The following is an 18,164-nucleotide window of genomic DNA, read 5'->3' as shown; positions in this document are numbered from 1 at the left end:
ATGAAAGATCTCAGACACAATGTCTTTTATCACATTGCGATGGAGAACATATGCCTTGCGCGATGGAGAACATATGCCTTGCATTATGGAGAATATATGCCTTGTGCAATGGAGAACATATGGCTTGCCGTGGGATCAAATTCACACCCTGCCATCCTTAGATCTGTGCTCTCCCTACTGAGCTAACTGGGTGGGTTAATGTGAAAGAAGTTAAAAGTGACGGAGAGGACACAGTCCCAGAATGTAACCTTGCTATTGGTAAATTTTTTAAGACTAAGCTCAGAATCTATCTGTCAGATATAGTAATTTTGTCTGACCCATTGTATAAACTCTGCTTTATAATGTAGTACCCAATACTTTAGAATGCAGATAATGTATGTAATAATTATAAATCCCTATCAAATGACTCATGATTTAAGTAAGGACTTTAAAGAAAGCAGCATTCAGTCATTGTGTATAAAACTATCTACCATTTGTACCACTTTCTAAACAAGAGGACCATGATGGTCCTGAATCGCTCTATTGTTCCCACATGACCCAGTTTCGAGTATGACGTCGTTTTTTCTATTATTTGACATAGTGACCTAGTTCTTGAGCTCATGTGACCCAAGTTTTGAACCTGACCTAGATATCATCAAGATAAAAATTCTTACCAATTTTCATGAAGATCCATTGAAAAATATGGCCTCTAGAGAGGTCACAAGGTTTTTCTATTATTTGACCTATTGACCTAGTTTTCGAAGGTACATGACCCTGTTTTGAACTTGACCTAGATATCATCACAGTAAAAATTCTCACTAATTTTCATGAAGATCTACTGAAAAATATGGCCTCTAGAGATGTCACAAGGTTTTTCTATTTTTAAACCTACTGGCCTAGTTCTTGACCGCATGTGACCCAGTTTAGAAACTGACCTAGATATCATCAAGGTGAACATTCAGACCAATTTTCATGAAGATCCATTGAAAAATATGGCCTCTAGAGAGGTCAAAAGATTTTAATAATTTTAGACCTACTGACCTAGTTTTTGACCGCAGTTGACCCAATTTCAAACTTGACCTAGATATCATCAAGATGAACATTCAGAACAACTTTCAGACAGATCCCATGAAAAGTATGGCCTCTAAAGAGGTCAAAATGTTTTTTTATTATTTGACCTTCTGACCTAGTTTTTGATGGCACGTGGCCCAGTTTCAAACTTGACCTAGACATCATCAAGGTGAACATTCTGACCAATTTTCATAAAGATCCATTCAACGGTATGGCCTCTAGAGAGGTCACAAGGTTTTTCTATTTTAAGACCTACTGACCTAGTTTTTGATTGCAGTTGACCCAGTTTCAAACTTGACCTATATATCATCAAGATAAACATTCAGACCAACTTTCATACAGATCCCATGAAAAATATGGCCTCTAGAGAGGTCAAAACGTTTTTTCATTATTTGACCTACTGACCTAATTTTTGAAAGCACGTGACCCACTTTCTAACCTGACCTAGATATCATCAAGATGAACATTCTAACAAATTTTTATGAAGATCCATTCTCAAGTATGGCCTCTAGAAAGGTCACAAGGTTTTTCTATTTTTAGACCTACTGACCTAGTTTTTGAACGCACATGACCCAGTTTCGAACCTGACCTAGATATCATCAAGATGAACATTCAGACAAACTTTCATACAGATCCCATGAAAAATATGGCCTTTAGAGAGGTCACAAGGTTTTTCTATTATTTGACCTACTGACCTAGTTTTTGATGGCACGTGACCCAGTTTCAAACTTGACCTAGATATCATCAAGGTGAACACTCTGACCAATTTTCATGAAGATCTTGTGAAATATATGGCCTCTAGAGAGGTCACAAGGTTTTTCAATTTTTAGACCTACTGACCTAGTTTTTGACTGCACGTGACCCAGTTTCGAACCTGACCTAGATATCATCAAGGTGAACATTCTAATCAATTTTTATGAAGATCTTGTGAAAAATATGGCCTCTAAAGAGGTCACAAGATTTTTCTATTTTTAGACCTACTGACCTAGTTTTTGACCACACGTGACCCAGTTTCGAACTTGACCTAGATATCATCAAGGTGAACATTCTGACCAACTTTCATAAAGATCCCATGAAAAATGTGACCTCTAGAGTGGTCACAACCAAAAGTTTATGCACGCACGCACGGACGGACGATGGACGCCGCGCGATCACAAAAGCTCACCTTGTCACTTTGTGACAGGTGAGCTAAAAATTACTTAACACATCATTACAACCAAATGGAGACATGAACACAACAGAATCATTTTACCAGTCCAATAGTTGCAACGTAAGTGGTAATAATTTTCTAAATTAGGAAATCCTAATGTCATGGCGGTGGATGGCAGAATTATGTGACAGGCATGAAACAGATCCTGTGAAACTGTGACCTTCAAATTGACCTTGAATTTGGAGCAGTCCATAATTATGGGTCTTGTGCATGACAAAACAACCTGTTTTGGAGAAAATTTGTACCAAGTAATATCAAAATATCTTGATGAATGGCAGATTTGTGGAACAAGAACAGACCGTGTAAACTTCTCCATACTTAGAGAAACAGATCTTGGTCTTGCATGTTGCACATTTTCAACGAAAATCGCCTGAGTTACAGTACTGATCAGACACAAAGTATGAATCACTGATGGAAGGACAGGCAGGTGTAACCTATTTCTGTGTCCCCCATCTTTCCAAAAAAGTCAGGATATGAAAATATATACTTACAACTGAAACTGTGGAACAGTATCAGCAGGTAAAGCTAGACACATGTCTAGTAGTTTACAGGCACTGAGGTACAACTGCATCCAGGATGGATTGTTGTGTGCATTCAACCCATTACCTAGGTGTGCCCAGCTCGAATCCAGGGCAGCAATACGTTGAACTTGTGTCCTAGAAAAGATATTTTGCGACGATAATTAGCAGAGCAAGTACAAATCATTTGTGAATATCAACAAAAACAATAGCATAACCCTTTGTACATGCAGATTATATACATGTATATATTAAAGAAGTTTGGTTAAAAATGATTTGAAAATGCTGGATATCACCAAGCAATTTAATACAATTTAGGGGCAAAAATGATCAAATGTTCAAAGCAAGTCTTATCAAGGCTCCATTAATAGTTAACAATGTAATATTGTTGAGAAGAAAATGCGTTATAGAAAGTAGGACATGAAAAAAGGTATGGTTTATATAATAAACAAGGTAAGACAAGGAAACGGTTGGGATAAGTTTGTCGATGTTGTTTGTTGTTAGTGATCACAAGAATATGAATGTGTCATCCAAACCATTAAATATGATAATCTATGGCAACCATTCTGTAAGGCATAAAAATTTGAAACTAAGTGGGAACAAAAGCTTACATTTTATATTTAGTTCATTCGTTTAATGTCAAACTGACAGAATTTAAGCTTTAATTTAAGAAGACCTTGCATGCCTCTTTAGACTTTATTCAAGGAAAGGGTGTGTATCATAGCACAACTGTCAACCTTTCACAAAAAAGCTGGATTCTAAACTTCCAAACCTGAAACAGGTCCAAGTTCAACTGGAAATATAATGGCTACTAACAGTTATAAGAAGCATGCCATGATCTATACATGTATATACGTAACATCAAAGATGCACTGTAAATTTCTCACTGTAACATGCACCATACAACACAACAATCAAAGCATACATGTGTTTCAGCAGAAATAATGTGCTGAATCAAATAAAATTTTATGTGATAACAAGAAACACGGCAACATTTGTGGAAACCAGTTTTCTATTCTTAGTAACAGTGACCTTGCCCAGAGTGATCGAAATACAATCCCAACCTTTGTTTCAATAAAACCTATCTACACACCAAGTCTATCCAAACTCAAGATATTGCATGGAAACCATTTTCTATCTCTAGTAACAATGATCTTGTTTGTTTGTTTTGGGTTTAACGCCGTTTTTCAACAGTATTTCAGTCATATAACGGCGGGCAGTTAACCTAACCAGTGTTCCTGGATTCTGTACCAGTACAAACCTGTTCTCCGCAAGTAACTGCCAACTTCCCCACATGAATTATCAGAGGTGGAGGACTAATGATTTCAGACACAATGTCGTTTATCAAATAGTCACGGAGAACATACGCCCCGCCCGAGGATCGAACTCGCGACCCCGCGATCCGTAGACCAACGCTCTTACCCAATGATCTTGACCTTGACCAAAGTGACTCCAAATGCAATCCTAAATTTTATCTCGATAAAAGGTATCTACAAGCAAAATTTGCTGAAAATATGTATATATAGAGAGGAAACCATTTTTCTGCTTTTAGACATAGTGACCCCATATACAATCCAGAAACAGTTCTTCATATAAGTTTGTTATACACCAGTTTGGTAACAGTAAGTCAATCCTAACTGAAGATATAAACCAGAAACCTCCTTTTTGATCATCACAGTGAATTTTTTTCTCTATTTTTAATAACTGTGACCTTGACCTACACCCTATGGAATTTAAACAGCTTGTTTTTGTTACAAATAAAAGTAAGGCCCGGACTGGGATTCAAACTGCTGTCCATCTGCTCAACATAATAAAAGGTCAAAAGATACAATAGACCAACACTTCAGTCCACTGCACCATGGTGGAATTTTCTAAGTATGCAGATTGATTAAGTTATGCTGACACCGTATGGTTTTTTCTATATACTACACTACCTAAAGGCCCAGTTTAATTACAATCCAAAGCAACTGAGCAGAAACTATATTTCATATTTTTAGTACCAGTGACCTTGACTGTCTAAACCCAAATACAATCCTAACCTTGGTCATACTATAAGCAACATAAAGACCAAGCTCATCCCATACCATTGTACAGAAAGATCAATTTGATGCCACCTGCCCACCAAACATCAGAGTACCCCTTTCTAATAACCAGGCTTTTTTGTTGTTGATAATTTGGTTAAAATCAAAAAGCGGCATCATGGTAGATTGAGTAATTTCAGCACAGGCTTTACGTAGCAATTTCATGGTTAGCAGCCTTATGCATGATGTTATAAATACACAAGAGTTTGTGTCTGATGGCATAATGCAGAATAATACCGGGTATTCACAAAAAAATTTAATTAGCAAGTGACATTATTCACAATTAGCGAAAATAAACCCACCAAGAATATTACCCAATCTACAATCTGCTCATTTTTCACTGAAATGTTTTATCATATGATATTGATTTTAATCTAGAAAATCCTGTATATAAACTGCCTATAAAGCTGCAATCACAATTAAATGTCATAAATTTTGTGCAAATATCTAGTAACAGTAGCTTGTTACAGAACTTCCTTTCCTTTTTTCACATACTCATACTGTGTTTAATTATACATTTTGTTAGTGTGTACTATTTTTAACCTAACATACATTACTATTTATACACAGAAACATGCTCATTTTATGTTTACATAGATACTGTGTAGCACTTGTCAACATTTTTAAATACATGACTGTATGAAATTTTGGCAGAATATATCTTCACATTTTTTTATTAACCTTTAGACTGCTGACGGCAAGTGATTTTGCCTTTGCTGATCATGGTCTGCACTGTTCACTATTCAGTCAGTAAATTTTCAGTGAATTCCCCTTCAAATGATAAATGGTACTGCCCAAATTGAATGATGGACCAGTCCATTTTAGAAATTTAGCAGGCTAAAGGTTAACACAAGTTCTGCATAAGAATCATTATGATACTGTTTACTTAGAGTGTGCATGACAGAAAATATCATTTGTGAGCAATAAGAAAAGCATCATTTCAAACCATCCATATTAGTGTATCATCAAACCCAAAATGCCATCAATTTTATTAGAATATTAATTAAGGTTCAAAGAAAATTTACACTGTTTCACTAATTTCCCTGTAAAAGAAGAAAAATCACTGGAAAATAAATTTCTAAAAATCTTCAACTATTTACTCCCTGTCATTTTCATACCAAACAACAACAACAACAGATCATGACAACTACTGTACTATTGAAATTAACAAAAAATTCAGGTGAAAGTATATTTGTAATAATGAATTTTTTTTTACAATAACAACATTTACTTACATAATAGATTTTATCAATGTTAAATGGAATTTAAATTTTCAGAGCATTTCAATACTGTAAAGTTTGATCAAGATCTAATGCAGGGTTGACATCTTGACTATAAATGTGACACGATTGTACTGTGAAATCAGTAAATTTTATTGGCATAAACTTTTCATGCTTTGGGGAAAACAGCTATTTCATGGAGATATGAATTTAATTTGTTGATGTCATCTTTTGAAGATCAAATGACTTGTTTATTCACAGGGATTAAATTTCATGGTGTTGCAAAACAATGAAATCTATGAAAATTAGTCCCTCACAAAAATACATGATTTCACCGTGAAATCATTTAAACTTATTTGTATAAAATTCCATTGTTTTTCATAAAAATGTCTAATTCATAGAAATAGGGCTTTGTGAAATTCAAATTTATTTAAAAATTGTTAAACTATTGAATTTAGTTTGGTGGATTTGTGCAATACTGAAAACCATAAAAAATACATTCACCAGGAATATTACTGATTTCACAGTACATGTATGCATACAATATTTCATGTGAATAGACTGAAACTCAGAATTGACAAAAACTGGTGACTATCTCTGAGGTCAAGGTCAGTAAAAAGGTTAAAATAAGAAAAAGGTCAGAAATAAATTCAAAAGGAGAACTTTTACAACAGGAATCTATACATGTTATACCTTGTACTTGCAGGCATAGAGCGGCTGTGTAAAATTCAAATAGAATTATAACATTCAATATATATATGGGTTTTCACGGGACTTTCATAGCTCAAGACCAGGAAAATGTATTTATAAAATATCTCTTTAAACCTTAAAAGCATATAGTTTAAATAGCAGAGAAATCTGACATTTCTATAACCTTGTTTGTGCATTTATAAAAAGGCAATACCTACAAAAAGACTATCAGATCTTTTTGTACGATGCAGATTTTTAATCAGTGATTTTTGAGCAGAAAAAAATCAGTTTAGTTGATATAAGCAGTTAAAAAAAGCTCCTGTGAATTTTAGTTCTTGTTAAAAAATCATCAATTATAGAAAAACACGCATCAAGTCTCAAACAGATGAACAAAATGCTTGAGGTATTCTTGGTTTCGAGTGATCCGAACATATAAAAAGTATAATGAAACCAGTCTGGAGGAACATTTGTAGCTCGAATCAAGAGGTGTTTCCATGTATCTTAATTTAAATCAGAGGGCAAAGAGCTTGAGAAAGAAAGTAGCAACTAATCAGCACCTATATTTTCTTCTTGAAATATTTCAGAAACTATTTTGATTATGTTACTACAAATAGAGCAATATCAATGTTAAAGCAGATACACTTCTATAAACTTTATACATTTCTGTATATGCTAGCTTGAAATAAATCACAGAATCTACATGTATATGCAGAGTGACCATGAGCCATCACTCTAGCAAACATTGCTAAAAACTTACGATATGTGTTACATAAATCTTTAACTGGGTGTGCAATCACATAATTTTGTTAGATTTCAAAAGAACTAAAAATGGTGACGGGTCAAAAAACAGTGGCAGCTCAAGGATACTCTATGACAAGACATTGTAAAGGTATAGTAACTTACACAAATTCTTCCGTTTCTGTTGACAGTTCTTGTTCTATTTGTAGAAACACATGGATCTGAAATAATTTATTTATTACTTTTTATTAGGTCTATTACCTTTTATAAGATTAACAAGAGCTCATAGAACATGAAATGCCCCCCTTGATGCATTCAGTAATTGCACAAGGAACATAAATTATTTGGTCACTGTGCACAAAAGTTCTACTGTTCTTGGTCAAAGTGACCTTAACCGTTGACCTATTGACCTCAAAATCAATAGGGGTAATCTGCTGGTCATGATAAACCTTCCTATTAAGTTTCGTGATCCTAGGCCATACCATTCTCAAGTTATCGTCGGGACACATTTTAACTGTTCTAGGTCACTGTGACCTTGACCTTTGACCTACTGGTCTCAAAATCAAAAAGGGGTCTCTGCTGGTCATGACCAACCTCCCTATCAACTTTCATGATCCTAGGCCCAAGCTTTCTGGAATTATCATTCGGAAATGGTTTTACTATTCCAGGTCACTATGTCCTTGACCTTTGGCCTACTGACCTCAAAATCAATAGGGGTCATCTGCTGGTCATGACCAACCTCCCTATCAACTTTCATGATCCTAGGCCTAAGCATTCTTGAGTTATCATCTGGAAACTGTTTAACTGTTCCTGGTCACTGTGACCTTGACCTTTGACCTACTGACCTCAAAATCAATAGGGGTCATCTGCTGGTCATTGCCAACCTGCCTATCAATTTTCATGATCCTTGGCCCAAGCATTCTTGAGTCATCATCCGGAAACCAATTAACTGTTCTAGGTCACTGTGACCTTGACCTTTGACCTACTGATCTCAAAATCAATAGAGGTCATCTGCTGGTTATGACCAACCACCCTATCAACTTTCATGATCCTAGGCCCAAGCGTTCTTGAGTTATCATCCGGAAACGGATTGGTCTACATACCGACTGACCGACAGACCAACCGACAGACATCTGCAAAACAATATACCCCTCCTTCTTCGAAGGGGGGCATAAACATTGCTTTGTTCTGAAAGTAAAAGTCATGGACAAGCAAGTCAGTTTATACTGTTAATTTTTAAGTATGGTACCAAGAAGAAATACCTGACTGACCACCCTGTATGAAAAGTTTTCCAAACCATACTTCAGAGAATAGTTTTATTCACTTTATAAAAATTGAAGCTTTAAAATCTAAAGTGTATCCCAAAAATACATGATGAAGGCTAAGTCCCTGATAAAAAAATCTTTAAACAAAACTTTAAATTTTGTATTTTTTTTTAACAAACTTATTTAAGAAAATTGGAAGTAACTTCATTTACTTGTGATGATACAAAGTTAAGAGAAATTTGCGAGTGGTTAGTGATCTATTTGTTTACTAGACTCACAATCAGAATAACATGTTCAAATTCCATTTACTTTATTCAACAGATAAAACTGTGCATTTCATATAACAAGCATCAAAATTGTTAAAACTAGAGCTGCTTTTGAGAAAAGTGCATGTCTCCCACTGTCTAATCATCTAGATTTGCATTTCTTCTCCATTATGTATCTGAGTCAACCAAGCACCAAGACCTGTATCACTGGCATCAGTATTTTCGGTAATTCAAGAGCCATAATTCTGAAGTGCCTGGGCCGATTGGCTAGTTATTGAACTTGGCTGAGGACTTACTGTCAAACACATTTTGTTCAAGTTTGGTGAAGATCAGATAAGAACTGTTCGACTTAGATTGCGTACAAGATTTAGAGGTGTGGGAGACATAACTATTTGCAACAGTAACCTACCAGTTCTGTAATGATTGTAGGCCACATGGAAGTCAGATGTTGTGGTGAGACCCTTAACATGAGCACACGGAAACAAAGAAACACTTGAGCCATTACAGAAGGTGCCTGTGGTATACGTAAACTCTCAGCAAGCTTTTCTGAAATAAAATACATCTTTTATATACCTCTAATGAAAAATTTAAAAATATGCATGAAAAATGGTACAAGTTTTCTTTTGCCATATTTCCACAACCTGATTTTTTTTTCAGTGCAGTGAAGTATGTTTTCTGTATTTTTCTTGTCTTCCAGAACTTAATTTATTTTCAGATATCATATTTCATATATATACCTTATCAAGGAGTTAAGGGAACAAGAGGGCCAAGATGGCCCTAGGTCGCTCACCCAAGATGCACTCCATAACAATGTAAAACATGTTTGACCTAGTGATTTCATGGAAACAAATATTCTGACCAATTTTCATTAAGATTGGACAAAAAAATTGGTCTCTTGCGATAAAACAAGCATTTTCTTAGATATGACTTAGTTTTTGACCCTAGATGACCCACATTCAAACTCAACCTAGATTTTATCAAGGCAATCATTCTGACCAAAATTCATGAAGATCAATTGAAAAATACAGCCTCTATCACATATACAAGTTTTTTCTTTGATCTGACCAAGTGACCTAGTTTTTGACCTCAGATGACCCATATTCAAATTTGACCTAGATTTCATTAAGGCAATCATCCTGACCAAATTTCATAAAAGTCAATTGAAAAAAACAGTCTCTATCGCATACACAAGATTTTTCTTTAATCTGACCTAGTGACCTAGTTTTTGACCTCAGATAATCCATATTCAAAATCGACCTAGATTTCATCAAGGCAATCACTCTGACCAAATTTCATGAAGATCAATTGAAAAATACATCCTCTATTGCATACAAAATGTTTTTCTTCGATTTGACCTAGTGACCTAGTTTTTGACCCCAGATGACCCATTTTCGAACTCGGCCTAGATTTTATCAAGGTAATTATTCTGGCTAAATTTCATGAAGATCAGTTGAAAAATACAGCCTCTATTGCATACACAAGGTTTTTCTTTGATTTGACCTAGTGACCTAGTTTTTGACCCGAAATGACCCATTTTCGAACTTGGTCTAAATTTCATCAAGGTAATCATTCTGACCAAAATTCATGAAGATCAATTGAAAAATACATTCTCTATCGCATACAAAGGTTTTTCCTTGATTTGACCTAGTGACCTAGTTTTTGACCCGAGATGACCCATTTTCAAACTCGGCCTAGATTTCATCAAGGTAATCATTCTGACCAAAATTCATGAAGATCAATTGAAAAATACCGCCTCTATCGCATACACAAGGTTTTTCTTTGATTTGACCTAGTGACCTAGTTTTTGACCCGAGATGACCCATTTTTGAACTCGGCTTAGATTTCATCAAGGCAATCATTCTGACCAATATTCATGAAGATTAATTGAAAAATACTGCCTCTACCGCATACACAAGGTTTTTCTTTGATTCGACCTAGTGACCTAGTTTTTGACCCGAAATGACCCATTTTCAAACTCGGCCTAGATTTCATCAAGGCAATCATTCTGACCAATATTCATAAAGATCAATTGAAAAATACAGCCTCTATCGCATACACAAGGTTTTTCCTTGATTTGACCTAGTGACCTAGTTTTTGACCCGAGATGACCCATTTTCAAACTCGGCCTAGATTTCATCAAGGTTATCATTCTGACCAATATTCATGAAGATTTATTGAAAAATACATCCTCTATCGTATACACAAGGTTTTTCTTTGATTTGACCTAGTGACCTAGTTTTTGACCCCAGATGACCCATTTTCAAACTTAACCTAGATTTCATCAAGGCAATCATTCTGACCAATATTCATAAAGATCAATTGAAAAATACATCCTCTATCGCATACACAAGGTTTTTCTTTGATTTGACCTAGTGACCTAGTTTTTGACCCGAGATGACCCATTTTCAAACCTGGCCTAGATTTCATCAAGGTTATCATTCTGACCAATATACATGAAGATTAATTGAAAAATACAGCCTCTATCGCATACACAAGGTTTTTCTTTGATTTGACCTAGTGACCTAGTTTTTGACCCGAGATGACCCATTTTTGAACTCAGCCTAGATTTCATCAAGGTAATCAGTCTGACCAATATTCATGAAGATTAATTGAAAAATACTGCCTCTATCACATACACAAGGTTTTTCTTTGATTCGACCTAGTGACCTAGTTTTTGACCCGAGATGACCCATTTTCAAACTCAGCCTAGATTTCATCAAGGCAATCATTCTGACCAATATTCATAAAGATCAATTGAAAAATACAGCCTCTATCGCATACACAAGGTTTTTCTTTGATTCGACCTAGTGACCTAGTTTTTGACCCGAGATGACCCATTTTCAAATTCGGCCTAAATTTCATCAAGGTTATCATTCTGACCAATATTCATGAAGATTAATTGAAAAATACAGCCTCTATTGCATACACAAGGTTTTTCTTTGATTTGACCTAGTGACCCAGTTTTTGACCCGAGATGACCCATTTTCAAACACGGCCTAGACTTCATCAAGGCAATCATTCTGACCAATATTCATAAAGATCAATTGAAAAATACAGCCTCTATCGCATACACAAGGTTTTTCTTTGATTTGACCTAGTGACCTAGTTTTTGACCCGAGATGACCCATTTTCAAACTCGGCCTAGATTTCATCAAGGTTATCATTCTGACCAATATTCATGAAGATTTATTGAAAAATACATCCTCTATTGTATACACAAGGTTTTTCTTTGATTTGACCTAGTGACCTAGTTTTTGACCCCAGATGACCCATTTTCAAACTCGGCCTAGATTTCATCAAGGCAATCATTCTGACCAATATTCATAAAGATCAATTGAAAAATACAGCCTCTATCGCATACACAAGGTTTTTCTTTGATTTGACCTAGTGACCTAGTTTTTGACCCCAGATGACCCATTTTCAAACCTGGCCTAGATTTCATCAAGGTTATCATTCTGACCAATATACATGAAGATTAATTGAAAAATACAGCCTCTATCGCATACACAAGGTTTTTTTTGATTTGACCTAGTGACCTAGTTTTTGACCCGAGATGACCCATTTTTGAACTCGGCCTAGATTTCATCAAGGTAATCAGTCTGACCAATATTCATGAAGATTAATTGAAAAATACTGCCTCTATCGCATACACAAGGTTTTTCTTTGATTCGACCTAGTAACCTAGTTTTTGACCCGAGATGACCCATTTTCAAACTCGGCCTAGATTTCATCAAGGCAATCATTCTGACCAATATTCATAAAGATCAATTGAAAAATACAGCCTCTATTGCATACACAAGGTTTTTCTTTGATTCGACCTAGTGACCTAGTTTTTGACCCGAGATGACCCATTTTCAAATTCGGCCTAAATTTCATCAAGGTTATCATTCTGACCAATATTCATGAAGATTAATTGAAAAATACAGCCTCTATTGCATACACAAGGTTTTTCTTTGATTTGACCTAGTGACCTAGTTTTTGACCCGAGATGACCCATTTTCGAAATCGGCCTAGATTTCATCAAGGTTATCATTCTGACCAATATTCATGAAGATTAATTGAAAAATACAACCTCTATCGCATATACAAGCTAAATGTTAACAGACAGACGACAGACGCCGGACATCGAGCGATCAGAAAAACTCATCTGAGCATTGCTCAGGTGAGCTAAAAATTGTGGTTAGGTAGCTGCTACCTGAATACCAGATAGCGGTAAGTCAGGCTATCTTAAGTACATGTCATCTGTACAACATAACCACAAAAACCTCAAAAGAGTCCTATATTTACAGTAATGTTTTCTCTTTCTTTCACTTGATTTAAATGAACCAAGGTTGCAATCTTTAGGAGAAAGAAATCTCTGAAACGAGGAAGTAATCACCTTTAAGACAACTGTTGGAATAGAGTATATTCTAATGATGCTTGCTTTCCATGGACAACTTCCAGTAAAATGCAAGTTTTTCATAATCATAAATTATGACAATGTCCTGTATGTTAAATAGAAGTGTAGTGTTGTGACCTCTGGAATGTTTGTTTTGTTTTTGTTGGGTTTAACGCCGCACCGACACAATTATAGGTCAAATGGCGACTTTCCAGTTTTGACAGTGGAGGAAGACCCCAGGTGCCCCTCCATGCATTATTTCATCACGAGCGGGCACCTGGATAGGACCACCGACCTTCCGCAAGCCAGCTGGATGGCTTCCTCACATGAAGAATTCAACGCCCCGAGTCAGGCTCGAACCCACATCGGTGAGGGGCAAGTGATTTGAAGTCAGCGACCTTAACCACTCAGCCACGGAGGCCCCTGACCTCTGGAATGCTCCACCTAGTTGGAATGCATCAGCTGTAAACAGCTTTGATAAGGAAATGCACTTGGACTGTTAATATCATAAATTCAAAGACCCTCTCAATACAGCATGTTACAGAGCATTGATCAATATTTTACATGATCTGCGATAAAATTTGGAGTTTGTCCTTATTAAATGTCAAATTCCTGAAACCAAATATATTTAACAAATAATCAAGGCCTTCGAGTGGTTTATCATCTGATTTACCACGGTTCAGAGTTCAGATGCATAGGAATTGAACCACGAGGGCATTAGCCCAAGTGGTTAAATGCTGAAGCATCTGAATGATGAACCGTGGTAAATTAGACGATAAATCACAAGAAGGCCTTGATTGTTTTCATTCTGACATGCTCATTGACATATTTTTATAAATACTATGGCTGGACTTCATTTACCCCAAAGAGTAATGTATCGGACGTCATGTGGCAATTTGACGTCATAATGCTCTCTTACCGATCCGCGTGTCAACCATTGTTTATCGCAGAATATACAGAGCTCGATTTCCTTCTTTGTTTAAATGGAAATCAAATCTAGTCATGTTAGAATGTCATATAAGCTCACCTTGTATTTCAGGTATAGATTTCTGGTACTGGTCTGCCTCACTACAGAACACAGTGAATGCCAGTCTCTTCAACATGCCGGCCTTCTGATCTATCTCTTGTTCCTTATTGCTGAACAGGTTCAGAGAACCAGTCTGAGTCATAGATACACGGGCTGAAATACAATATGAGAACTTTATGATTTACAGGATGATATAGAAACTTGTCATTTATCAATCTTAAAAGGCTCTTTTCATCTTTAAAATGTCAAACACACCAGTTGAATTTTAATTAAATCCTGTTTAAAAATACTATTAGCACACCTGTAACATTTTGCATGTGGTTTTACCAAGAGGACATCTACAATGGTATTCTGATTAAACATTAGTGACCCAGTATCCTACACCTACCCATCATGAGATCTTTGCATAAGGTTTTATCATGTGTGATGAGATTATGAACAATGATGACTCAGTATCCTATACCAACCCATGAGATCTTTGTATGTGGTTTCATCATGAGATTATCAACAATGCGACCCAGCATCCTGTACCTACCCATGAGATCCTTTACTTATCCATGAGATCTTTGTATGAGATTATCAATAATGGTGACCCAGTATCCTATACCTACCCATGAGATTCTTTACTTACCCATGAGATCTTTGTATGTGGTTTTATCATGAGTCATGAGATTATCAACAATGGTGACCCAGTATCCTATACTCTCCATGTCCATCTGAAAGAAGCTGTTATCCAGCAGCAGGTCCAGGGCCTCTCTCCTCCAAGCTTTCCTAGTATACTGGTAGCTACTGATTGATGACAGAAACTGAGAGGCCACTCTGAGGCTTGGTAAATTGTTTGTACTGAAATCATAAGTAGTATAACGTTCAACCTTCTTTAAAAATGTGTACAACATCATTGCTTTCCTACAAAACATGTTAACTGTAATTACAACTGCACTGAATTTTATTAATACAACTGCAATCAAGAGGATTTAACTTTTAACTACCAGTAATATTGCGGTCTATAGGAACATATGTTCAACTGGACACTGATGGGTCCAACACCAGTGCAGACTGATGCATGGACCGAACTATGTTTTTTATTTTTTCTTTAAAATCAGACATGCCACAAAGACTTACGTGTGACTTTTGAGGTATGGGAATATATTGTAGAGCAGGGTGGTAAGGAACGGAGGAACTTTGTCTTTCTCGTCACTTGTGTAGATCACATCTAGCAATGGTGCAGTTATCTGAAAATGTAACAATGCACAAAACACTACAAACCAACTAAGCTGTGTACAATTATTTGTAATTTCACAGTTTGAGAAAAATTACCAGTTACACAATGATTCAAAACCATGACTTCTGTATAATACAATGTATAATTGATTGAGTTACAAAACCAATTACACAATTTTCCTGGATCTTAAACTTAAGTCCTGTACTTTGATATGCATACCAGGCCTGACTGATTTTTTTCTTCATAAAATTTATGCTCATTTCCACAGGGTCAGCAGAACACCTTAAAACCATCTCTTGAAGCAACAGTCATGATCAGATGTTAAAAGTGTGTGTTGTCATCATGAAGTTACATCTTAATATACCAAAGAAAGTTCTGGCAGGCAGATTGTCAGTTATGAAATAAATTAAACCTATATTAAATTAAATTATAGCTGAAATAACAAGAGCTGTCGGAGGACAGCAACGCTCGACTATTTAACAGTCTTGTCGCTTGAATGAATAAGAAAGTCGAAAAAGGGGCATAATTTAGTAAAAAAGTAAAATAGGGTTATGGAACCTGCATAGTGCTTATCAGCTCATGACAGTGAACTAGTGTGTGAAGTTTCAATCCTTTCCCATTAGTGGATACTGAGATACCAGCTTACATACAAAAACTTAACCAAAAATTTCTATGTTGAAAAAGGGGCATAATTTTGTAAAAAAGCAAAACAAAGTTATGGGACCTGCTTTGGGCATGTCAGATCATGACAGTGAACAAGTGTGTGAAGTTTCAATCCATTCCCATTAGTAAGTACTGAGATACCAGCTTACATACAAAACCTTAACCAAAAATTTCTAAGTCGAAAAAGGGGCATAATTTTGTAAAAAAGCAAAATAGAGTTATGGAACCTGTGCAATGTAAGTCAGTTTATCACAGTAAATAAGTGTGTGAAATTTCAATCCATTCCCACAAGTGGTTACTGAGATACCAGCTTACATACAAAACCTTAACCAAAAATTTCTAAGTCAAAAAAGGGGCATAATTTTGTAAAAAAGCAAAACAGAGTTATGGAACCTGTGCAATGTAAGTCAGTTTATCACAGTGAATAAGTGTGTGAAGTTTCAATCCATTCCCACAAGTGGTTGCTGAGATACCAGCTTACATACAAAAACTTAACCAAATCGGGACGCGGACGCGGACGCCGACGCGGACGCCGACGCATGGGCGAGTCCAATAGCTCTACTATTCTATGAATAGTCGAGCTAAAAACTAATGCTTTGAAAAGAATTAATTAATACACTACTTTTTTTAGATCTGACAGTTGTGTCAATACAAGAAATTAAATACTAACAAACAAATCTGTTAAATTTCTTAACAAACAATTTCATATCCTCAGGAAATAGATATACTTTAGCAAAATTGATGGTTTCTATGGCAATGAAATTTAACTATTTCAGGCTAATTAGATACCTACAGATTTTAACTTTAACAGAAGTTAGTATTACCTCAGCTAAGGCAGCCAGGGCCTGTACACTATATTTACTGTCTGCAGAGTTCACTGATGTTGGTTCCAGCTCAACAACTCTTTTCTCCATTACCACAGACTCTGTAATAATAATAACATACATTTTTATGAAAAATTGGATTTCTTTATTTGATATCTCAAATGAAGATAATTGAAAACAGTCAGGAATCAGAAATTATACATTTATCTATTGTAAAACTGTGTAATCACAGAGTGCTGATGATTGAACTATAGTAAAACCTGTATCAAGCAGCCAATGAGTGGACCAACACAAATTTCGCTACTTACGACAGATGCTTGCTTAATACAAGTTAGAATTAGAACAAACAATCTGAGAAGTTGGCTGACTGGCTGCTTACATGGCAATTGGCTGATAAATACAGGTGACCGTTATGGAAGGTTCAACTGTTATAATTGAAAAAGAAAGCATAACAAGGGTGCCATAGTCACAAAATACAACCGTCTAGAGCTTGTTAAGTTGTCATTCTTGTATCTCACCTTTGACCTCTGTGTGACCTTGACCTTAGACCTAGGGACCTGGTTCTTGTGCATGACACTCCGTCTCATGATGGTAAACAATTGTGCAAAGTTACATCAAAATCCCTCCATGCATGAAGAAGAAATGCTCCGGACAAAGTCATTCTTGAATCTGACCTTTGGCCTGGTTCTTGCGCATGACACTCCATCTCATGAAGGTGAATATTTGTGCCAAGTTATATTGAAATCCCTCCATGCATGAAGAAGAAATGTTCCTAACAAAGTCATTCTTGAATTTTACCTTTGACCTCTGTGACCTTGACCTTAGACCTAGGGGCCTGGTTCTTGCGCAAGACTCCGTCTCATGATGGTGAACATTTGTGCCAAGTTACATCAAATTCTCTCAATGCATGAAGAAGAAATGGTCCCATAGACTGGCATATAAAAACACTCTCACCCATAATGACTGCTACTGAATGCACCCTGTAATACAGGATCATTTACACTTCTGGCTA

The 18,164-nt window shown here is 36.0% G+C and overlaps 1 protein-coding gene across 6 annotated transcripts in view; it reads right to left on the bottom strand.

Annotated features, from left to right (window-relative positions):
- Window positions 1-18,164, bottom strand: part of LOC123553091 (protein dopey-1-like) — a 62,060-nt gene that overhangs the window by 6,281 nt on the left and 37,615 nt on the right. For 4 of the 6 annotated variants that reach the window (XM_053541973.1, XM_053541974.1, XM_053541976.1 and 1 more), the window contains exons 19-26: window positions 17,153-17,253; window positions 15,566-15,675; window positions 15,075-15,286; window positions 14,444-14,596; window positions 9,448-9,584; window positions 7,673-7,728; window positions 6,773-6,796; window positions 2,752-2,916 (exon numbers count right to left, since the gene is read on the bottom strand). In XM_053541973.1, coding sequence (XP_053397948.1) covers window positions 2,752-2,916; window positions 6,773-6,796; window positions 7,673-7,728; window positions 9,448-9,584; window positions 14,444-14,596; window positions 15,075-15,286; window positions 15,566-15,675; window positions 17,153-17,253 — 958 coding nt within the window. Of the gene's footprint in view, window positions 1-2,751; window positions 2,917-5,884; window positions 5,903-6,772; window positions 6,797-7,672; window positions 7,729-9,447; window positions 9,585-14,443; window positions 14,597-15,074; window positions 15,287-15,565; window positions 15,676-17,152; window positions 17,254-18,164 lie in introns of all 6 variants that reach the window. The other 2 variants (XM_053541975.1, XM_053541977.1) reach the window with 2 other exon arrangements.

This window comes from Mercenaria mercenaria, chromosome 4 (genome assembly GCF_021730395.1).
Source record: "Mercenaria mercenaria strain notata chromosome 4, MADL_Memer_1, whole genome shotgun sequence".
Taxonomy (NCBI): domain Eukaryota; kingdom Metazoa; phylum Mollusca; class Bivalvia; order Venerida; family Veneridae; genus Mercenaria; species Mercenaria mercenaria.
This window is presented reverse-complemented; position numbering and strand designations above follow the sequence as displayed.